This window comes from Pantherophis guttatus, chromosome 2, assembly GCF_059756535.1.
Source record: "Pantherophis guttatus breed Tessera chromosome 2, ASM5975653v1, whole genome shotgun sequence".
Classification (NCBI taxonomy): Eukaryota; Metazoa; Chordata; class Lepidosauria; order Squamata; family Colubridae; genus Pantherophis; species Pantherophis guttatus.
The window spans coordinates 184,259,271-184,284,136 of NC_142064.1; the positions used below are offsets into that span (position 1 = coordinate 184,259,271).

At 39.1% G+C, this 24,866-nt stretch overlaps 1 protein-coding gene across 1 annotated transcript in view; it reads right to left on the reverse strand.

Annotated features, from left to right (window-relative positions):
• The window catches only part of NEURL1B (neuralized E3 ubiquitin protein ligase 1B), a 227,578-nt gene extending 203,668 nt beyond the window's left edge, over positions 1-23,910 (reverse strand). Inside the window, exon 1 of the mRNA XM_034405530.3 lies at positions 23,624-23,910. Coding sequence (XP_034261421.1) covers positions 23,624-23,720 — 97 coding nt within the window. The 5' untranslated portion in view covers positions 23,721-23,910. The remainder of the gene's footprint in view (positions 1-23,623) is intronic.
• Between the last annotated feature and the right edge of the window lie 956 nt (positions 23,911-24,866).

Genomic DNA, 24,866 nt, shown 5'->3' on the forward strand with positions numbered 1-24,866 from the left:
AAACATTGTGCCTACTTAGGCTTCAGAGGTGCTTCTTTTCTTTCAGTTCTAATCAAAACGAACAATTGTTGGCCTGTTATTAGAACCTTGTGAGCAATTGCCACCAGAAAAATCTATTTAACCAACGCAAGCAGCTGAATTTACTAGATTTTCTTTACTGTTAAATTATGGGAGTTATTTTTTCCAAGGCTCTCCCAGTTAATGAAGCTGAGAGAAGCCCCAGAAAAAAAACAACCCAGGATAGCCATTCAGAGAAACACTCAGGCATACTCTGTATTTGCCCACTCAGGAATAAAGCTTTTGTCAGATTAAAACAGATCTTTTATACAAGACTCAGCTGCACTATCTGGCATTTTCCAAGCCCCAAAGGCAATTCAATGCTTGTTCTTTCCCTCTCCAGCAGATTAGAGTAATGCCTACCAGCATACATATGGTGAATGGGCACGTTCAAGGCATTGCATTTGGAGGAGAAAAGCTTGATTGCATGCAAAATTGGAAAACAAGGAAAGCTAAATATCAGAACTCAATCTGTTCAGACATGAGAGCAAGTGACCAGTCTGTGCATGACTTTCGGTTTATGAAATGCAACAGCTGCCAAATTACATTGAGGCAAAAAAGAAGATCCCCCCACTCCTGTGGGGAATATACCTGTTTTATTGAAAACAGAACTCTAGCACCTACCAGTGAAAAAAATGGGTGAGTACCATCTGCGATAAAATGATTTTCATATTGAATTTCAAAGAAGCATAAGGGATTCACATATGACTAATCACCAAGGGGCGGGAGAAAGAGTCTTTAAAATGTGAATATTGTTTGTATTTTTTCAACAAGACGACAGATTTCGTGGATAAGGTACACTGACTTAAGTAACATTTCAGATACATTTCCAAATATAATGCTATGAAGTGTGATTTAGTTCATGGCTTGACATCATGAACCTAAGCTTGTTTACTCAAAAATCAATATTATTATGCTCAATTATATTTTCATTGGTTATTTCACCATACATACATATTAGGCAAAAGGAAAGAATGTGCATTAAATAGGATAAAACATTTTTCTGACAAGGAAAGTTGTCTGTACCAAGGTCAATAGTAAAAAAAAAACCAAAAAGCTTTTTCATGAATTAAAACCTCAAGTTAAACCAAATGCAGATATAAAATGCCTCAACAGCAGTAATTGTGAGATTAGGAGATCTAGGAGTCCTAGCGGATAACCACTTAAATATGAACCAGCAGAGTGCTGCAGCTGCCAAAAAGGCTAGCGCAGTCCTAGGCTGCATCAGTAGAGGGATAATATCAAGATCAGGTGAAGTGTTAGTACCTCTTTATAATGCCTTGGCAGACCACACTTGGAATATTGCATCCAGTTTTGGTCACCACAATACAAGACTCTACAAGACAAGTTGAGACTCTAGAAAGAGTACAGAGAAGAGCAACAAAGATGATTAGGGGACAGAAGGCTAAATCTTATGATATACAGTTACAGGAAGTGGAAATGTCTACTCTAACAGAGAGGGACTAGAATTGACATGGTAGCAGTCTTCCAATATTCGAGGGACTGTCACCCAGAGGAGGGGTGTCAATCTATTCTCCAAAACTGGAGGCAGGACAAGAAGAAACAGATGAAAGCTTAAAAAAAGAGAGATCCAACCTAGAATTAAGGAGAAATCTCCTGTCAGTGAGAACAATTAAACAGTGGAATGGCTTGCCTCCAGAAGTTTAGGATATTTCATTACTGGAAGTTTTTAAGAAGATATTTAATAGCCATTTGTCCTGAATGGTATAAGATCTCCTACAACAGTGTTTCTCAACCTTGGTAGCTTGAAGATGGGTGGACTTCAAGTCCCAGAATACCCCAGCCAGCAGCACTGGCTGGGGGATTCTGGGAGTTGAAGTCCACCCATCTTCAAGCTACCAAGGTTGAGAAACACTTTCATAGGAGAGCAGATGGCTGGACTAGATCTCCGAAGTCCCTTCTAACTATATTATTCTGTTATTATTACTCTTCCTACTCCTCTTTTCTATACATTAATGAACAATCATATCCATGGCTTGTACAAAGTTTAGATTACAAAACTGCACCAAAGCAATAGAACAGGGTATTTCAAATTGAACTTCATAGAATGCTAGAATTTCACAACAATTTGATAGAGATCTGTGAGGTACGTAATGGAGAGAGGGAGGAAAGATTCACTCAAATGCAGCTGATCTTCTTTCATTAGAACTTTGCCTTTCAATCAAAGGCTTGAGGAATTTTGTTTTTTAAACTAACAGAATATGCAGCCAGAAAGTTTGAAAATCCTGCAATGAAGCACCAAGTACTATATATTCTACAACAGGAGTCCCCAGCCTGTGGGCTGCAGCTCACTATCGGGTTATGACCTATTTATAACCAGGCTGCGGGAGTGGTGAGATGGTGTGCGCACACAGTCCCACACACATGAGCAGAGCCACAAAGGCTTCTCTCTTGTGTGAGTGGAGCTGTGCAGATGAGGGCGCCCTGTTCAGCTTTGTTGACCCACCAAGGCTGCCTGCACAGGACACCCAATCTGCTTTTGGAACGTTGGGCAGCCTCGGTGAGTCTGAAGTAGCACGAGACCATGCCCTCAAGTGCTCCTCTTCTCCGCGCCAAAATCTTTTGCAAATGGATGAAACATGAAAGGCTTTGGGGGAACGATCTCGCGCTGCTTCAAGCCTTCTGTCCCTTTGCAAAAGCTTTTGGCACAGAGAAACCTATAGGAGCCAAGACCAAGCTCCAAAGGCGGTTTCTTCTTCTTTTCCTTCTCCTCCTCCTTCATGAGTGGAGCTGTGCGTGGAGTTTGTGCGCCCAGGTTCCCCTCTCCCACCCTCCCAGCCAGGCCAGCAAGTCACAAAGGATCTGGACCACTGTTCTAGAAAATATTCAAAAGGTGTTTTTGCATATATCATGTTTTTCAGTGAACAAAGAAGGCAAGTCAATGCTAGTATAGAAAAGAGTAAATAGATATCCAAATCCTTTTTTAAAAAATTAACAAACAAATCAAAAAGTGCATCCCTTCACCATGTTAATGACACAATTTTCCCCACTCAGGTAGGACGGGGTAATCATATTGTACAAACTAGCATCATCGAATTCTCAAAGACTTGTTATGTCTTTGAACAGATTACACTGGGGATACCTAATATCTGTGTAAAATCAAATCAATTGAGAACTTTAGCCAATCAGTCTGTAATACTTATGGTATGTATGCCAGTGAATTAATTTGCAGGCAATAAGCAGCACAAACAATTCACAAAGGGGCCATATATAAGCTATGCACCAGACATGGTAGAACATTACAGTGGGGTAGGGAAAGGGTATGAAGCTCTCAGCATTGCCAACACTTATCAACTGAAGGCATTTCATCTGAATAAAATTTGCTGGGAGGCTACAACACAAAATAAATGATCCCATTGCAAAAATAGGAAATGATGAGTCCAGTGAAGAGGAAGATCATGATGCCGGATGGCTGTGGGAGATTAGACAGACTTTGCAGAAAGTTAATTGCTGAAGACAATGTTCCAGCTTGGCCTGCAAACTCTTCTCTATTGTTTGAGATTCCTTCCGAGACATCTGCAAAAGAGCATTCTTCCTTTAGTACAATGTCATCCTTTCCAAACCCTGCTGTTTTCTTTGGAGTTGAAACAGTGGCACTGTTCAACAAGAGATCTCAAATAAGAGACCTGAGGAACCAGGGGGAAAGGGGGGAAATGTATGCTTTTTTGCCAAAAGAAGCATTTTGTTTAAGGATATAATTTAATTTAGCTCTTAAAGTCTTCAAGAACATCCATTTTTCCTTTTATTTGCATTTCTAAGCATTATGCTCCGAAGCATATAAATAAGATTAGAAGACAAAAAGATAATCAACAGCAATCATTCTCCAGAAATGTTCAAAACATCTGCACTGTTGGGAAAATTGACCAAGATGTATGTGTATTTACATATATGACTCCAAGGAAGTGGCGCAACTCCTCGTTATCCCTTGGCAATAGCTACATGGTAATTAGGTGCTATTACAAAGCAAGCACCAGTACCAAACAAATATATGAAGGACTGTAGGACTGTTCATTCTATGTCTGCTGTACTATCTATGATTGAAGAATATCTATAAAAATTCTGTCTCACCAGAAAATCAATCTAGCAACAAGCTGGGTGAAAAGATCTGAAGTAGAGTTCATTAACAGAATGGGGTCCTAGACATGCTCTCCAACTTGATCTCCAATAATCTTCATCCTGATGTTGAAGAGATCATCCTTCAGAATCTTTATCAACTAGTGATCCTTAGAAACTACTACTACAGGTAATCCTCAATTTACAACCATTCATTTAGTGACTATTCAAAGTTCAAAGATCAAAATTCACTTGGCAATTGATTCATATTCATATTCATATTCATATTCATATTTATGATGGTTGCAGTCTCCTGGGGCCACATGTTCTCCTTTTGAGGCCTTCTGACAAGCACAACTGTTGGACTAATTTAACAACTACAGCGATTCACTTAACAAATGTGGCAAGAAAGGTCATTAAATGGAGCAAACTCATTTAACAAATGCTTCACTTAACAACAGAAATTTGGGGCTCAATTGTGATTGTAAGTCGAGGGGTACGTGTACAGGTGAAACTCTTTCATGTAGTGACTCCTAGTGGTCAGTAGCTAATATAATATTTAATTCTGTATAAGCCCACCACGGAAGGCAGGTATTACCTTTTACAGAAGATACCTTCTCACTAGTCAGTTGCATACCAGGCTGACTAGCATGAAAGTCATTTGCCTAGAGGCTGTATGATTAATTGTATGGTTAAAAACAGGCTTCTGAACTTCAAGAGTTTTCCTTGATATAAATTACAGAACCAATTAAGGTAGCATCAACAGGGAAAAAATTCTACGGATCTTTTATCTTAAGGGTGGGGGGTTATATACATTTTGGGAAAACAGTAATAGAACAGTTAATAAATAGCTCATTATTTATTTTATAAATAAAGACAATTACAGGTAGTCCTTGACTAACAACAGTTTATTTAGTGACCGTTTGAAGTTACAATGGCATTAAAAAAGTGACTTATGACCATTTTTCGCACTTATTTTCACTGCAGCATCCCCATGGCCGTGTGATTTACATTCAGATGATTGACAACTGACTCATATTTATGATGACTGCGGTGTCCCAGAGTCATGTAATGCCTTTTTGCAACTTTCTCACAAACTACGTCAATGGGGAAACCAGATTCACAGAACCGTGTTATTAATTTAACATCTGCAGTGATTTATTTAACAAATGTGACAAGAAAAGTAGGCAAATGATGCAAAACTCACTTAACAAATTTGTCACTCAACAACATAAATTTTGGGCTTCATTCTGGTCATAAGTTGAGGACTACCTGTATTTATAGCCCAGGGTCTCAACAATTCAACTCAAAAACAATATTCAACTTTATACTTACAAATGCTCACCTAGAGGGCCAGTAGCATAATGTCAATATAAGTTGCTTTGGGCTGTACCCACTGCCAGCAGGCAATTCATAATATGCTTCCAACAGAAGAAAATATATATGTAGCTCAGGGTTGAACTTTAGAATTCCTGTGCTCTCTGAGCTTGGTTATTAGTTGAAGATGTTCCAATACCCAACTTGGTAACATCATCAATATGAGTGGGTGTGGGTTTTGCTGGTCGTTTACTATATATCTGTACATCTCCACCCCTGGCCACCCCAACGATGCCCTTGAAGTAATGTCCCGGTGCCTGGAGGCTGTGCGGATCTGGATGGGGAGAAACCGGCTCAAACTCAACTCTTCCAAGACTGAGAGGCTGTGGTTCCCGGCATCTCGATATAATCAGATGACTCCATCTCTGACTATTGGGGGCGAGTCTTTGGCCCCGTCAGAGAGGGCTCGCAATCTGGGAGTCCGTTTGGATACGCAGCTGTCCTTGGAGGAACATCTGACGGCTGTGGCCATGGGGACATTGGGGACAAGTTCGCCTGATACGCCAGTTGCAGCCCTTTCTTGATCGGGATTCCCTGCGCACAGTCACTCATGCCCTCGTCACCTCTCGCCTGGACTACTGCAACGCTCTCTACATGGAGCTCCCCTTGAGGGGCACCCGGAGGCTCCAACTGGTCCAGAATGCGGCCGCGCGGGTAGTTACGGGAGCTGCATGGCGCTCCCATACAACACCTCTCCTACGTGAGCTGCACTGGCTCCCAGTGGTCTTCCGGGTGCGCTTCAAGGTGTTGGTTATCACCTTTAAAGCGCTCCATGGCATAGGACCTAGATATCTTCGAGACCGCCTGCTGCTACCGACGGCCTCCCATCAACTTGTGTGCTCCCACAGAGAGGGCCTCCTCGGGGTGCCATCAGCCAAACAATGTAGGCTGGTGACCCCCAGGGGGAGGGCCTTCTCTGTGAGGGCACCTACCCTCTGGAACCAACTGCCCCCAGAGATAAGGAGAATCCAAGACCTTGGTGCCTTCCGCCGTGCCCTTAAAACTTTCTTTGTTCAGCAAGCCAGGCTGGCTTAACACTTTTAAATGTTTTTAATTGGTTTGTCATTGGTTTTTAATTACGGGGCCAAATTTATATATATCTTTTTAATAGTATTTTAATGTTTGTAGTCTATGTTTTTATTTGGCTGTACACCGCCCTGAGTCCTCAGGGAGAAGGGCGGTATATAAATTTGATATAAAATAAGATATAAAATAAAATAAAAAATAAATATGTACCAGCTTACTCTGCTATTTTTTTTGCGGAGGGGGGGGGAGAGATGTGGTTTGCTCTTTGGTAGTTCCTTGATTAGTGTTTTTTGCCGGATTATGATCTTGTGTTGATATGCTCACCTGGAATTAGTTTGATTTTTAGATTAAAATAAAATTTAAAATTCAGCTACACTGTACATCAGGAATAGGAAATTGGACACAACCCAAAAGCCATACCCAATTTCCATTCTAGTTGTGATTATAGAGATGACATTCAATTTTAGATTTTAAGAAGAGAACCATCTTGAAGTCATTCATTTTTCTATATAGATAAAAGGTAAAGGGTCCCCTCGCACATATGTGCTAGTCGTTCCTGACTCTAGGGGGCAGCGCTCATCTCCGTTTCAAAGCCGAAGAGCCAGCGCTGTTCGAAGACGTCTCCATGGTCATGTGTCAAGCATGACTAAATCCCAAAGGCTCACGGAACGCTGTTACTTTCCCACCAAAAGTGTCCCTATTTTTCTACTTGCATTTTTTACATGCTTTCAAACTGCTAGGTTGGCAGAAGCTAGGACAAATAACGGGAGCTCACCCCGTTCTAGGGATTCAAACCGCTGAACTGCCAACCTTTTGATCGACAAACTCAGCGTCTTAGCCACCGAGCCACCGCGTCCCACTGAACCACCGCATCCCTATATTTTCTATACAGGAGACAATTCTTGCTCCCTAAGTCTTCTTGCACAGAGAAAAATGCAAGAATTATTATATTCCCTTAAATACTGTACAAATTAAGCAAACTGGATTTTATGGAATCCTCTACAAAAGAAAACCTCTGTTCTGTTTAATAACACTCACACCAATATTTACTGTAATCTAAATGCAATATATCAATTATTTTATTCAACAGAGAAATAATGTATTCAATACAGACATGTCATTTGGCTCATTACTGCAACTAATCTTTATATTAACAATATTTTTAGAAGGTTCCTAGATATTTTTCAATACAAAAAATAGTGACTGATGATGGGGAAAACATTTCATGACAAATGATATTAAGAATGTTTTAAAAAGCGAATGTATTGTTTATTCAAATTGATTAGGTATATACTTAAATCTGATTACATTTGAACCATGCTAAATTTACTTTCTCCTTTTCAGAGTCTCAAGCATTTAGCAAATATATGTGGGAATCTACCTGTTTAAAAACAGAGGACCAAGTAAATGGAGAATGCCATGTTAAACAGTCTAAAGCAAGTAATGGAAGCAAAAACTGCATTTATTTTTAAATATAGGCTTTTTTAAAAAAATCCAACAATGTCATTTTAACTCTTTTTGAAGACTGAAATCAAGCTAAGAAATCCTTTAGAGGATTCATGAATGGAGGAATCGGTTTGTGCTCATACTTATTAAAACTCTGAACACTTTAATTGATTTACATTCCCACAATAAAGACTATGATCTATTAAATTAGAAAAGGCTATAAAAGAGAGTTTGTGGTTATTGTGCTTCTGGAACCTTAGCTATATGAAAACTGTCAGGAGATATGGATAATGTTTGCTCATTCACCTTTGAAAAAGCCAGTAAAATCAAAGAACTAACTACCTTGTAAGGCATAATGAGAAAATCTTTTTTTAAAATATAAAGAATTAGTTCTGAATACCAAGTGGAAAGTAAGAGACATAGTCAATTGACAATTTCTGTAATTCTCTGCTTCCACCCTCCTCAGTCCTATGGGACCATCGTTCTAGCCAGCTGCAACCATTTTCAAGTGCATTAATGTACATTATTTTAGCACTGAGAACATCTTTGCTCCAATACATGGTCCAGAAGAATACTCCCTCAATGCCTCCCCTGCTACTCTCTGAATTCTTAGCCAGCTCACAGTTCTGTTTGGGATTTTATTAAAAAGTTTTCTGGGCCCAAATATGGAGAGCGTTAAAAAGGAACTAGTTTCCAATCCAAAGAATTTATGCAAAGGCAAAGGTGTTAAAAACACTTAAATGTAAAATTGCCCTGGAGAAATAAAAATAAGAAAAGAATTCTAGAAGACTTTTGTAATGGGATAATCATGTGTTTCTTCTTTCTTTTTTTTTACTAAAGCATATATTGTGTTTTGTAGTCTTTTGTGCCCAAAAGCTTATGCCATCTAATCTGATGACCTCCAGATGTATTGGACAGCATTCCCACAAATATCACTCAGCATGGAATATAGTCTCTTACATTTAAATGGCATTAGATTGGAGAAAGCTGGCTTGTGCATTTATTACAGTCAAAAGGATTGTCCTTTTTTTTAAAAAAAAATAAAACCTCAACCTTGCCAACTGCCTTTGTAACAGAAATCTTTCTCGTATATTTTGATCAAGTCCCTTGATTGTGCCTCTTTGGAAACAGATTTTTTACAAGCAATCATGAACTATTTTATTTTACATGACCTCAACATTGTACTTTTAAAGTCTCTGAAGAATGCTGTTACATAAGATTTCAACAAAACAACAGCTTTCCTTTTAACAGCTACAAAGACAGGAAGAATTTTTCACTTAAAAACCATGGTACCATCATCTTTTAATAGACTGAATATAAGTCTAAATAGTAACTTTGTCTCTTTTCATCAATGTTGACACTTGGTAACTACCTGGAGAAGTTCCTTGCAGTTTTCCTGGCAAGATTATCAGAAATGTTTACCACCGCCTCCTTCCTAGAAGTGAGAGTGACTGGCCCAAGGCTTTGACTTCACAATTTCCCCGTTTCTAGCCAGGTACTTTAACCACTACACCAAACTCATTCTCTGAGATAACATTAATAAATGAAACAATTTGTTACTTTTACTTAATTCCTCCAAGTAGTGAGAAGTTCCAGAGAAAATTTTCATTTTCTTCAGAAGATTTAATTTTCTTCAGAATAAATTCACCTGGAAGTAATTAATATTAAAAGTAATTCATCTGGAAGTAATTAAGATTATTTATAACTGGGTGCGCTACCCGATCTTAGATCATCCAAAAGAGGAACATCAAAATTTCATAGCTTTTGTATGTCCTTCACGTTCTCTTACACTTTTCCCTAAATTATCATATACCATAAACTACCAAACTAAAGCTATTCTTTAGATTAAGAGAGATAGTTGATTTGCCTATTTCAGAGATCTTAAGAAAGATATAACATTTAGGCAATATTTAGCAAATGGATGTTGCTCTCTCTACCAATGTTATGGAAAATCATCAGAGACAGTGATGACTTGTTTTAAAATGTATGTTAATATTAGCATTATATTTCACAATTGTAGAATTATGATCACACAATAAAGATTTGCCAAGGAACACTGTAGAATAAAGACCATGCTATGCTGGTTTTTTAATCAAGAATGTTACTCCTTTCAGCTTTGTCATATTTCAATCAGTAAAATATATTCTGAAATTCATGCATAGTGTCTTTAACAAGTGAAATATAAGAAAAACTTTTTTTAAAAAAAATATTCAGGAATTAGCACATCTACTTCAAAACAGATCTTTGGAATTTCTGAATTACTTACACTCAGTTTATGAAAATGACAATTGACTAGTGTCCCTCTAGCCAATAGATGAAAGTCAGGAGTTTTCAGACAAATTGAACTAGTGTTAATTTATGTGTAACACAAGCAGCATGGGAGAAAAATGTTTCATACAATAATTTGAGCATTCTGGCTTTTAAAGAGGAACATGGCAAAAAAGAGGGGGGGAGTGGGGCAAAGCTATATATCTGAATACTCAGTTTCAATTATTGAGGAACTTATTGCAATTTGAATACACTGCATTCCATCACAAGAGACTTGTGCATTTTTCATTGTAACAGAAGTGTCCAGAAGATATAGTCATAAAAGTCAAGATGATAGCTATATCAATGCAATCAAAAGCCCACCCATTTTTTTGTATCGTGACCACATCACATACTTCCTTGAAGTTTGTTTGGGGGGGTTTTGGGGGGGTTTTTTGGCCAAACAGACACTCCTATTTCTACGTACATAATGCTGCCCAACCTTGGCCATTTCCAGGGATATGCCAGAATTCTTATCATTAGCCATGCTAGCAGTGGAATTCTGGGAGTTGAAGTCTGCACACTCTAAAACAGCCAAGATTGGGAAACACTGTCTTAGTATGTGATTGGTGGGAGGAGGAGAAGAGAGATACAGATCTCAATAATAACTTTTAAATATAATTTTTTTTAAATTTGATTTATATGCCGCCCTTCTCCAGAGACTCAGAGCGGCTTACAAGGCGTTAAGCAATAGCTTTTATACTTTTGTATATTTTATACAAAGTCAGCTTATTGCCCCCACAAACTGGGTCCTCAATTTACCTACCTTAGAAAGGATGGAAGGCTGAGTCAACCTTGAGCCTATCAAGATTCAAACTTACTTTAATTGCAGACAGCTGGTGTTAAATTACAATGCCTTGTCTGCAGAGCTATCCAGGCTCCTTATAAATATATTAAATATAAATTTAATGGCTATTCATAATTTTAAGGAAATGAGCCTTATGTTTAATCAGATCCTGATCTGCCTAGTTCATTATGGGTAATAGTATAAGCACAAGCAGCTTTCTGGGGTTGTTGACAAGAAAACTCAGGTGTTAAAACTAGAACCTTATAAACAAATATTAGGAATTCTACCAGGGGGCTAAAGGTCTTCCCTTAATCTTAGAAACACTGGTGAGCATTCTGTAGAGAACGTATAGAATCTATTTTGCAGTGGGGCAAAAGGAAGAATAAAAAGGGCCATAGTTGGAGCAAATAGTTTTTTCATTACTTGCATTTTATACTATACCAATATTTTTGAAACTGTATTTGTTTCTAAGGATTGCCCATTTTATGCCTTGTTGCACATTTATTTAATAATAAAATGGCCTGATTTCTACCATTTTTAGTAGTTCTTATTACTGGACAGATTGGAAGCTGGGAAATTGGATCTATCTTTTCTTTCTTTCATATTTTTTTTCCCAGTCCCTTCACGTGTTCTTCAGGATTTCTCAAAGATACTACATAAGGGTTGAGCCAGGCCATTTGCTAGTTCCTTCAGCATTCAAGGATGAAATTCATCTGGTCTTAGAGATTTAAAGTGTTTCAGGATAAATAGATCTTGTTTGTGTCCACGTTTCTACCTATCCCAAGTTTCAATACTGCTCCATCATCCTGCCCTTCAGTTTCCTTGAGGAACACATTTTGTTGTTATTGAAGACCGACCCAAAATAGGAACCAAGTAATTCTGTTTTTTCTTTGTTACTTTTGTTTCTGTCATCACAATAGTCAGTAATACTAATTTTTTAAAAATGTCCTTTTATTTTGAACATACAGAATCTCTGGGAGCTTTTTTTTATTTGTAGTATCATTCACTAAGCTCAGCTCATTGTGAGCTTCGCCCCAGTGTTTCTGCTCTTTTCACTTCCTGAACAAATCTTCCATAACGATTAGCATCAAGTTAAGAATAGCTGATCCTCTTGTGCCTTTTCTAAGAAGGAAAAAATGTGTCAACAAGTTAGAAATATTACTAGCAGAGCTGGTTTCTCAACGGACTTCAAGTTAATTAAGCTTCTTATCATTACAATTTTATGCCAGAAATAGATGTATACTGCACACCAATGCCATTATGTAAACATACAGCTGTTTGGCTTTAAGGCCAAGTGTTATGCCAAGCGTCCATTAATTCACCAGGACTGGAGTAAGAAGTCATGAGTTGAAACTTCAAGGGTATTAAAGTCATTTATGGGGATATCAATGATAGTGGACAATTAGCTCTTTGGTGGTTAGGGTTTTGAATTAACTTCGTGTTACTCTCGTTGCAAGACATGATCTTCTGATGGTGGGGGGAGGTGGCCTGTCAGGCCCGAAAGCCATCTTTTACATTGGGCCTTCAGGCCTGCCACATTTACTGCTGTGGGAAACCGGGAGGGTGGAATTGTGTGGAGCCAGGGTGATATATAGTCATAACAACATTCCTTTCTCAAAGAGTCAAGGACATATTGCCCTGCACCTGGAGGGGGTGTGACTGGGAGGCACCTCCAGTTGGGACGGTGGTTTGATTGGACCACATGATGGACATGTGAGTGTTGGGCAAGGACTTGGATTTTCCTTTGGGTGAAAGCTGGAAGCTTTCAGATTCAGATTTTCCCAGATGTGCCAATATGACTTCCTTTTTTTCTGCAATAAAGATTTCTAATCTACCAGGCTGGGTCTGAGAATTCCAAATTCTACCTGAAAAGTCCAACTAAGCCATGAAGTGTCAGGAGATTATTGATTTATTGCCAAGTTCTAGCTGAAAAGCCTGACGTTTTGGAACTGTCCAGATCTTCTCCTTAGGTTGACAGGCAATAATAAACATGATCAGTGGGGGATTTATTTTTTCCTCTCCATTTATTTCAATTCAGGCTGTCTACAGTATTGTCAAGTTCATTCTTCTTTATTCCAAAGCAGGAATTGATATTTTTAATGTACGCTGCAACTCCTCCTCCCATTCTGTTGCCTTGTTCCTTTCAACAAATGGTGTCCTTCAGTTGTTATATTCTCATCATGCAAGTCACCCAACAAGATCTCCATTACAAGTTTTAAATCAGACTTGCCTTTGCCTTTCTATACTAATACAGTAGTGCCAATTCGCCTTGTTTGTCTGAGTACTACTGCACAGGGTAATATGTTAATATTATATGGCAATGTTCTAATTTTTGTTTGGGTGGCTGAAAAGCCTGATTTTAGCAAGTTTTTTTCAGTGCATAAGTCTTTATATATGAGGCTCTTTATTCAAGAATATGAGCATTTGCATACTCATATGATGTGGTTTACAGCCATCCTAATGAATCTTGCCATGATTTGTCTAAATACATTTTTACATTCTTGTGAATTACAACCTAACTTATACCAGCAGTCCATCATCTAGATCTGCATGGGCTCAGAAACCAGATCTCTCCAGTCAACACTCTATGTACATAGCTTCTTATTGACTTTCTGTACTCTTCCTTTCTGGACCTCTTTCACAGACCAGAATGGCAAACAAGAACACCATCATAGCTCTAGAACAAGGCCATCAAACTTGCAGCCCGCAGATCAGATGCATCACATGCTGGCCACGCCCATGCCCAGTTTAGCGAAGGGGAAAAGTTGTGATACATCACGTGATGCTGCGAGTTTGACACCCCTGCTCTAGAATCTTGAATTTTCTTTGAAAAACATTGAAGTCTCTGAGGATATAATTGTAGCTGTTCTTCGTAATAGAATGTGTCCTTACAGAGTGTACATTAGCAAAAATGCACAAATGTCAGTGCTATTCATAAATCTTAAAATTGTTGTGTCATATTTTTGATCTTTGATTCTGGTGGACAGCACATTTCACAAACCAAAGGGCTTAATCAAGATACATTTATTTTCTCACAACAGTGAGTCACCAATTATTATGATTCTCCTCTTAGTCTTCTTAAAGGGCACAGTTGCATCCTCTCTGGCCTTTGAAGGTCCATCATACTCACCTCCATTCTTCCTTTTTCTTTCCCTGAATCCTCAGGGCCTATTTCTTTTATGAGGGCATACAAACTCTAAATTCCTGCACCATAAAATATTTTCTACATCTAAAATATTTTCTGATACTCTCACCCATTGACCTTGCTGTCCCATCTGTCCGACTTATGAGGTTTGCTTTCACTGTCCATTTGTGTTATACATTCTCTTTTATTTGAACTGACAAATCCAAGCCTCTTCTTATCAATTGACATGTGGCCACTCATTACTCCAGTCTTTTGTCTTTTCTTATGAGCTTCATTGCAAATGTTTCTCAGGCTGCTGTTTCCAGATAAGCCACAAGCTTTGCATACTACCGTTGCAGACTCCTGTCTATCTTAATTTTTATTTCTTATGCAACCACCAAAGAAAGGTATTTATTTACTCTTTCTCAGGCTCTAAAATCCACCAAATACTTGACTTCTGACTTAAAGCAAAACTTGTTCAGAGCTCTCCTCATCCCTCTCCAGGCAAACTCGTTAGTTCTCCCTGTTCACTGGTTCAATCAAATTGTTTCCTGAAACTCGGCTCCCTTATATTCTTCCTACAGTCTCTGTTTATTCAGCAGGAAGCAATCACCCACAACGTGAAGTCAACAGCTCTCAGGATGCACACTTTGCAGCTACAGCTATTCGAGACAATCTTTTCACTCCTCACAGATCAGCACACATTGCCTCCAGAAGGCTAATACAGTTGGTTAACTACCATTCTCTCTCTCACATCTCACTTTTCTACTGATCCCTTTTTTGCAACTTTGACATTAAAGGGCTGAGCTAATAAATCACTTGGGGGAAGAAAGCAACTATGCAAATGAATGCTTGCCGGTGCTTGCTGGCCAAGACTGGGGCAACAGAGGCTTCCTGTAGTATGGCGATCAACTCTAGAGCCATGTGATTCTGGGGCTGCTTGCCACTTTGCAGGTCAGGATGCAGGGTGACCAAAAGGGCACAGATGGAGGAAGATAAGTGAGTTGGGGGAGCACCTCTGCAGTTGTAAGTGCAGGCAGGCTGCCAAGCACCTGAATTTTGATCACTTGATCACAGGGCAATGCAAGAGCCATAACTTGGGGCATGGGTCTACTTTTGCAGCACTGTATTTTTACAGTGTTGTATTTTTAACAGTCACTGAACTAATATGTTGAGGATTACCTAGTTTTTTGTTCTGCAACCACAATGGGTATCAACAACTCAGACACTATGTGGAAAATCATGCAACCACAACTGTGCTTATAATTGTACTTCTGTTTTCATTACAGAGTCAGGATACAACCCCAAACAGCCAGATGAGCCTGAATGACAGGAAAGGTTTCCAGAAATTGATTCATGAAGAAGTCGGGTAAAAGAACAAATCTTACAGGTCTTTCTAGGAAAATTAGCTAGAAGAGAATAGATGTTTTCGTTTTTACATTCATTGGAGAGAAAGGATTACAAGAGAGTAAGAAGGCACAGAATAGGAAATACAAATCAAAGGAATACACCGACACCATCTATTTGCCTAGTGCTAGGAGGCAGAAAAAAAGCCTTTAATGAAAAATTGGACAGCCCGTAACCCATTGGGCCATCATTTCAGAAATGTTTCCTCATCTAAACAGAGAAACAAAATGACCTTGGGTGAGTGAAAAAAAACAAGTGGGAGAGGGCCCAACTTCCAACTTCCTGTCAGTTTCCCCGTTGAGTTTCCTGGTAGGAAAGCTGGCAGGAAGCATTGGAAACTTTCCTTCCTTCCTTCCTTCCTTCCCATATTTGTTGCCCCAAACTTCCAATTTTGTCCAACTGAAGGTTACAAAGTATCAAACAGACAGCAGAGTTTTAGTTGTATGTAAATTGATTTAGGGTCTTGTCAATTCAAGGCAGCAGCTTTTAACTTTCTCTACACAAAGAAGCCTTAATATGAAATCAAGGAAAGAATTTTAAAATCCCATTACTATGGGAAACATTTTCAAGGAGTCATTGCTGAGAAGAGAACTAAACCTTCTCTTCCAAAAGTTGTGACTAAAACATGGAACTGTCTTAGAGATTTTGATTAGTATTCTTAAAGATGTAGAAATCTGTTAAATGTCTGTCTCTTGTTGCTATCCATGGAATTAATTAGTTAGGAATCACAGGAAAGCCTACAGAGGCTCAACATATTTAGCATCTGTTCTGTCACATAAAGCCAGAACTGTTTCCTTAGTGATGTCTTCCTCCCACAGTTTCCTGCACCTGTATGTACTAGACGGAGGCATTCCAAACAGCCCCAGGAATATACAGTAAAAATACACTAGCATTAGGTCATCGATATACAATTTTTAATTTAAAACAAAACCCTCCTATTCCCCCCCAAAGAGGTTTACATTTGAGAAACCATAAAACTCCTATAAAATCAGGAAAAGGAGATAAAAGAAATTCTGAATCTTTCCCAAATGTTTTATTTCTTCCAATGTTTTTTTTATTTGAAGAAATGTCCATCTGTGAAACTCAACAGGACTAGATAGATGCTTGCAGATGATGGGCCATAATTTTGTATGTCTAGGTAAAAAAGGTAATTGTTAGCATTATTGAATACCTTGAATACTTATTCCTTGAATACTTATACCAGCCGTTGTCTTCCAGGTGCATCAGAATTAAAAGTTCCACTCACCATTGAATACTGGTACTTATGTTGAAGAAAGCTCCCCTAAAACATTAGCTAATATGCTTAATTGTTTTGACAGGCCATATATGGTAGCCAGAAACAGAGGTCCGCTGATAGCAATATAGTAAAGCTCACTTCAATGGGCTTCCCTGAAGTCATCCCATTCAAGGAGTGGGCACAGCCTATTAATCTGAGCTGCTACTGATGTTTCTGGAAAAGCCACTGGGAAGATTAGAGCTGAGCAGCTTCACCATGACAGCAACCGTGGGAACGCTGGGGGATTGATAAAGGCAGGCTTTGCCCCCATGCCACAATCAGGATTCTAGCTCAAAAATGCTGAGAGGTGACAAAGAAAATGGTAAGAGAGCTCAGCTGTGGGTGACTACAAGGAAAGAGCACTCCCCTATTCCCACAGCACTGGTGATAGGAATGGGGATATTAATAGGACAAGGTGGCAGCTTCAATGCTGAGCCCTGCCAGCTTGAAAGAACCGGGATGATTAATGCATGCTTTTATGGATGCGCAAAGTGCAGATGGGCTTTTTATTGATGCACAAAAGTTCCTTTCAGATTTAATGGACATACAGGATTAATGGATACCTTTTCCCCCTGACCGACCCATTAAATCAAGGTTTTCCTGTATATACCTTATGTGGCAAAAATGCATAACCTACATATCCTCGGCTAACGAAATCATTCAAAGTTGTCCTTCCGTGAAGATCGCGTTGTCTATTCTCTGCTCTTGTTTCAAATGCAAGTCCAATTTCATTATAAGTATTCATATTCAGGGACAGTCCCTTTTAGCCTCAAGCAAGTTTATAAAATAGAGGCCAACATAGCTTTGGGAACAATTGTGCTTAATCAAATAAAGTTCATTTTAGTCAATGATCTCTTTTGACAAGTGTTAAAAGATTCAAAGGAAATGGCCCCCCTTCATTTGTACCCACTGATGTCTTGAACCTGAGGTCAAAACAGATCGGAGATGAGATCTTTTCATGGGCTTTACTGCTGTGCACAGTGCTAATTTTATCCTGGCCATGATGCAGCGCTGAGAGAAAATGATCAAACCTTTTCCCTCTGTTGAGATTATATCTACATTTGAATGGGAAAGGCATCCTTTTACATCACAGGGGTAGGATTAAACATTTATCTTCCTAGATCATTGTTCTGATCAAAATTAGACCTGCTGCTCTGGTTTAAAAGAGAATTCATCTAATATCTTCCAGGTCACATCTAATTTGCCTTTGCAATGTACACTGTCCATATGAACTATGAACTTCTATTAAGGTAAATATCTATGGAGATTCTCAGTCATCCAGGTCATGATTGTCCCAAAGGTGCTTTTTCAAGAGGCAACTGGACTTTCTGGTTTTTCTTTGAAGACGTTTCGCTTCTCATCCAAGAAGCTTCTTCAGCTCTGACTGAATGGTGGGGATCCGAACCATCCAGTCAGAGCTGAAGAAGCTTCTTGGATGAAAAGCGAAACGTCTTCAAAGAAAAACCAGAAAGTCCAGTTGCCTCTTGAAAAAACACCTTTGGGACATTCTATTAGAGACCTTTTTTCTAGGAACTTGATTGTTTGGAATATAAAAAAAAATAGCCTCCAAGAAACTAAAGAGGGACGTGTTTATAAAAATAACAGAAACCCGGCCATGTCTTTCAACGGTCGTGTGTTTACTCATTGTATTTAGCCATAGTAATATGTTGTGGAATGCAACCATGAATTTAAAAACCATGATTTACAATTTCATTGTTTGGTGATCCCAGCTATGATTTTTTCAATGAATCTTGGTTAAAACAAAGCATGACTTAACATAATCAATACATATATGATTACTTCAGGGAGTCAATGTACTGTAAAACAACATGTTGTTGCAATTATCTTCAAAATATTTGCAGAAAGTGATCCCAATGCAAAAGCCAATCTCAAATATATTGCAAAATCTTGCACTTCTATCATCACTGAACAACACTGTTCACCCAACACATCAACATTCTTGTTATTACAGGTAGCCCTTAACTTATAATCAGTCACTTAGGTACCATTTGAAGTTCCAACAGACTTACCTGGGGGGAAGGAATGGGTACTTATGACCTGGATTTGAAGTTCTGATGGGCAGGGGTCCCCCACACTTATGGGACCATACTTCAGGTCTTGGCAACTGAGTTACATTTAAAGCTATTTGTAGCATCCTGTGATCACTTGGCCATGTTTTAAGACAATTTTACCGAAAAGCAACATTTACTCCTGGTTTTTGACAAAAGCTTACTATAGTGAATTACTGGTTCATTTAATAACTGCAGCAGTCTCTTAACCACTGCTACAAAATAAGCTGTAAAATCAAATCAGTCACATGACTGATTTGCTTTACAACCATCATAAGTTATGACAGTGATGGACAGAATCCATTACGGTTATAACTCGAGGACCAAAATCTCTTCTTATGTTTTCTGCACCTAATGAAAGTAGGATTCAGAGGCAGATGAGTCGTTCATACTCAGAATGAGTTGTGTCACATCAAGTGCAGCAAAGGATTCCTTTACAAAGATGATTTTATTGTACGAGAGATGCAATCTTTGAGCTTTCATTTGGTTTGACTGAGAGAGCCTCTTCTCTCTAGCCAAATCTGAAGTTTTGAAATAATTTTAAGTATTACGAAGACTCCTGCCCTCCTACACATTTCCCTCAGGAATCTTAAGAGAACACTCTGACTCCCATCAAAGTAAGACAGCACCATAGACGGTAGACACAAGCATCCATTTCTCTTCCTGAACTTCTGTACTGAGTAAAGAACAGCCAACGTGTTGGCAAGAACGATTCACTCCCACTACAAAACATGCCAAGTCAAACAGCAGCCAGTCTGCTGTTTATACACATAAAATAAGCACATGCATCCTAGAAACAGTGTATTTTGCCTTTGGGAAAGAATGCACAATATCTTAGTTGAGCACCCATAATCTCACTCCAAAGCCTTGAAAAATTTGCCTGAAAAAAATTAGTTATATAGAGTTTCTTCAGAATATCTCAATATCTGGACCCTGCTAATATGGCTGCAGGAGTGGGAAAGAACTCACCTTATAGATTAAGCACACTGTTTTGACACATTTATATTCCCAAGTAAATGCCATGAAGATACACTTTCAGTCGGTACAGTTCACTTTGTACTTTCCTGTATTTCTCCAATTTAGGACTTCAGGTTGCTCCTTCAGGCCACAACGTTAGTTCATCTACATAAATTTGGACAACTGGTTCATTTTAAATCCGTGTTTTCCAAACTTGGCAACTTTAAAATATGTGGACTTCAACTCCCAAAGGGAAGTATCCAGGAAGCTTATCCAGGTACATAAACCTCTTACAACTCTGACATTAGGCAGTTTCTTTCTTTTGCAGTCCAAAATACACTCAATCACATGGTTGTTGTGAGAAAAACATAGAAGAGAGTGCTACCTGTGTTTCTTTGAGCTCCTGAACAAAAGACAGGCTATCAATTTAATAATTATTCAAATTTTCATTGATGCTTTCTTCTACTGAATTGGATTGGTGGATATGAATATGCCACTGTTGTAGAATTACTTTTTTCTCTGTATTTAAATCTGCACTGCATTATCACAGGAGAAAATATTCTTCAGATTAGGTTGCATCCTCTTCATTCTGCCAACAGGGGAGTTTTCAAAACTAAGCCATATAAATAATCAACTGAGGTATAGTCACCAGCTAATTAAAGATTGCTTTAGCTATGAATACAGGCTGCCCTCTAGTGGTAACAATTTAACATCGCTGGCTAGAAAAACTAGTTTAATTAGCATAATAAGACAACAGCAAATGCTTTTTGTTCTTCAAGAATGACCGGAATGTTGCCACTATTGGCTCTTCACTTTGGGACAAAACAGAAACATTGGCAACATAATTAGAATGCAGAAAAAAAGGAACTAGGGCAGCTAACTGTAGATTCTAAGTGGGTGCTGCCCCTATGAGTTGATATGGAGAACTCTTTGTGGAAACCCAGACATTTTTAACATAAAAAGTGAAATGAATGAAAATGATGGATGTGTGTACTCCCAAGTTTGGTTTGTTTGTTTTTCTTTTATGGTTATCAGATATGTTGCATTGAACTTCATCTGGCAAACATGATGGGTTCAAACATTATAAAGGAAATTATACTATAGTTCCTTAAATGATATCGCTTTCTGGAACAGAAAATCTGGTCCCAACTTTGTAACTATGTCGTCCTACATTCCACTTGCCATCAAGATATCCAAATATCCAAAAAGGATATTGCAAGTGGACCTTGCCAGGTAGAAGCTGAATCACTTATATCTACTGTTTTCTACCTCCTGATTAGTTTTGAAAAATGGTAAAATTATAAAATACAAGTTTACAACACCAATACAGTGATAAATATGTTATAGTGATTAAAAAAAAATAAACATAACCCAAAAGTCCTAATTAACATAAAAAATCTTGCTGTATTGTGCTTTCTTACTGAGCATAGATATTTCCTCCTATATATGGCACCAGCTGATTCTGCACCTGCTTGAACTTTAGATTTGATGATGGAATTAGTGATATGGACTACTATAATTAGTTCTTCCTACAAGAGATCAAGAAGTAGATGATTAACTATGACAAGCTTTAGTCAAGTTCTTCTTTCACAAGTATTTTTCTTGCATATAAACTAGTATGTCATGATTAAGCAGGTCCAATATCTATTTAATGAGTTTTTTATATTTTTATTTAAACAAACAGCATAAACACAAAAAAGAATAAAACTGATTATTATTCCCTAATAAGTGTAAATAAAATTCAGAGTCAGATTAAATAAATTAGCACAAAGTATCAGGTTTCCTGAAAGAATTTAAAAAACCCTTTATATTTCACATTGCTAAAACCTCTGGAAGTTTAAATTGCCAGAAGAATAACATTTTTACTTTTAAATACCATTATTCCAAAGGACAGGAGGCCAAGCTATAATATGATAATGCAAACAAAATATTTGGAATATGCAAAAAAGATTTACTGTCTGAACGGAACCATGTCTCTTCATAACCTTCCAACATATTGAACTGCGTATTAAAGCTTGGTGGCGCAGCAGACTAAAGTGCTGTTAAGTAGCACCAGCTGCCTGCAATTACTGCAAGTTCGAATCTCACCAGGCTCAAGGTTGACTCAGCCTTCCATCCTTTCGAGGTAGGTAAAATGAGGACCCGGATTGTGGGGGCAATAAGCTGACTTTGTATAAAAAAGAACACCGCTTAGAGGGGGCCAAAAGCCCTACTAAGCAGATATATACAAAAGTATGAAGGCTATTGCTTAACGCATTGTAAGCCGCCCTGAGTCTCCGGAGAAGACATATAAATCGAACCAATAAATAAAGCTAATGTTTTTATATAAACAAAACACACTTTTGCAAAGCTCCATTAGGAACAAATGACTGGTCAGAACCATTTCTTTTAAAAAGAAATGTTGATATTTTGCCAAAACACATTAAAATAACTGCATAAAATATGCAGCACACACTATAACGCTTGAGATTTAAAATTAATTGCACTGATTATCAGATTTGTTGGTATTAATGTATATATCTAAAGTTGCAGTAATTCATACTCTTATCACTACCCAATTGAATTATAGTAATGCATTCAATATGGGACATAAAATGCAACAAGTATAAATTGGGGCAACCCATATATTAGAAACTAATAGGTTTCTAGGTGCCATTAAAAATACTTACCAATCCTTAAATGCCTTGGCACCAGGATACTTAACAGGACTTTCTTCTTCACAGAGAAGTAGAGCCATCTAGTTTATCCAACATGGACTTTCCATCCATATATACCATGGTTTCCCTCTACAGTGGAAATACAGGAGCTCAGAGCTCACAAGCAGTACTTTTCAACTGTAGTCCCTTATTATGAATGAGTCACTCACTGGAGATTAGGTGAGAAGCCTCACTGCTGGCTTTCCAGAATCTTAAGATAAAGGTGTTTCAGAGGACCAAAACCAAATCACATGAGGCTTTTACTGGATATGTAAACTCAACTGAGTGTATTATGTAAGTTTTTTTTCTATCTCTGTGCAGTTTCATTACTAGCCTTTTTTGTCTTACTTGACTATTCTCTTTTGTCTTATTTTATCCTTCAGCCTGCATTTGTACAATAAATAAAAATGTCCACTGCACATCAAAATGACATGTGTGGTGATGTCATGATACAAACTCCACCCTTATGTATTTCATCCAGATGACTGGAGGCAAGTACCTAACTACCGGATTAGCTATAAAAAGCTGGCTTGTCCTACAGTACGCAATGCTCCAGGCGGGGTGGGGTGTTGGTTGGGTTTCTTTCCAAAATCTTGCTTTTTGTAGCTCAAACCCATCTGGAACTTTCTACTGTATTGCCCAAATTCTATGCCTGCTCCCAAACCCATTCAAGGGTAAAGTGGTATCTTCCATAATTTGAGAATTCTTAAAAATCCCGCTCAGCACAGCCCATAAATCACCAGTTACTGTTGCTCAGCACAGATAGAGAACATCAGACTACCTATTATTTCTATGTAGGTTTAATGCAAAACTGTCAAGGATCAGCCATAGGTGCACAACCTGTAAACCAATAGCTTCCATAGGTGGCCCAATTAAACCAACCTGTTCTGAGCTCACAGAAAAAAGCTAAACCCTAAGCTAGCCACTTCAATTAAGGTCAGTTAAAACGTGCTTGGCTACTTCGTCCAAGGTGTCGTCCGAACGCATTTACCTGACACTTCGTGTTGCAGGTACACTTACCCAGAGGAAGGACCTGGGAAACCCAGGAGCTGCTAGACCCGCTGCTAAAACCGATACGGATCCCCGCTGCCAGCGGGGCAGACTCCGCGTTGCCCATGGCTGGGAGGCGCGTGCGAGGGGTCTCTTTCCCCGTGGGTCGGAAAGCGCGCGGGGTGGGTGGGGGGGTGGCTGGGTCGCCGCTCCGAGCTCTCCTAAAGCAGCAGGCGAGGGACGTCAAGGCAGACTTCGGCCTTTGGCAGCTGCCACTTCTCCCGCCTGAGCGCGAGTTCAAACCCGGCACGTGGGCGGGGAGACCGACCAATGGGCGACCGAGGCGAGCCGCGGGCTCCCGACTCAACCTCGTCCCCGCGGAAGGCCGCCGCGGCTGTCAGGGAAAGGTGGGGAGGCTCCGCCCCGCCGCTGGAGCTCCAGAAGCCGCAGCTTCCTTGCAAGTTTACAAGGCCGGCTAAAGGGTTTTATGGTCGGATTTGCAGATCTTGGGAATCGCAGACAGATGGGACGGGTGGGGGGGGGGAGCGAAGTCTCCGCGGCCCAGAACTATAATGCTATTAACCAGCTTTGCCAAGCTGGCTAGAAATTGTGGAAACTGCAATCTCAACACCACTGGTGTTGGATTGGAAGGAACTAGTTTGGTGAAGAGCTTCTATACTCTTAATTACTAAGAATTTTTGGAGCTCAGAATTAAAATTAGGGGTGGTCCTTGGTGCTCTCTGAGCTTGGTTGTTTTCTTGCAGACCTTTCATTTCCCAAACTAGGTAACATCATCAGTGCTGGGGCCTAGCACCAAGGAGCCCTCTTAATTACTTCCCTACGTATAAAAAAAATATATGGGCAAGTGTTCAGTCTGTACCTTTACTTTTGATCCAAAACCCAAAATGTTTGGAGCAAACATAGAACAAAGCAGCTTTCCTATTATTCTGCCTTTTCCCTTTTTCTCCACTGCAGATGTGGGGTCCAAAGGAAGGGGTCGAGGGAGTGCCCCCCCCCATGAGCTTCCATTGGATAAGAGAGGGGCATCAGCCACTGATCAGAACTCAGGAGCGTAGAGTTTCAGGACTTTTCTCCAATAGAGAAATTCTGCCAAAATAAAGCCCCGCCTGATTTTTAGTATGGAGCTATGCAACATCATGGTTGCCATCTTGACATTTTTAATCGTACCTTGTGGTTCCCCCTGTGCCTATAACTTTCACTGAATAACATAATTAAATTTGCTTCTAAGACAGTGTGTAGCAAAGCATCAGAG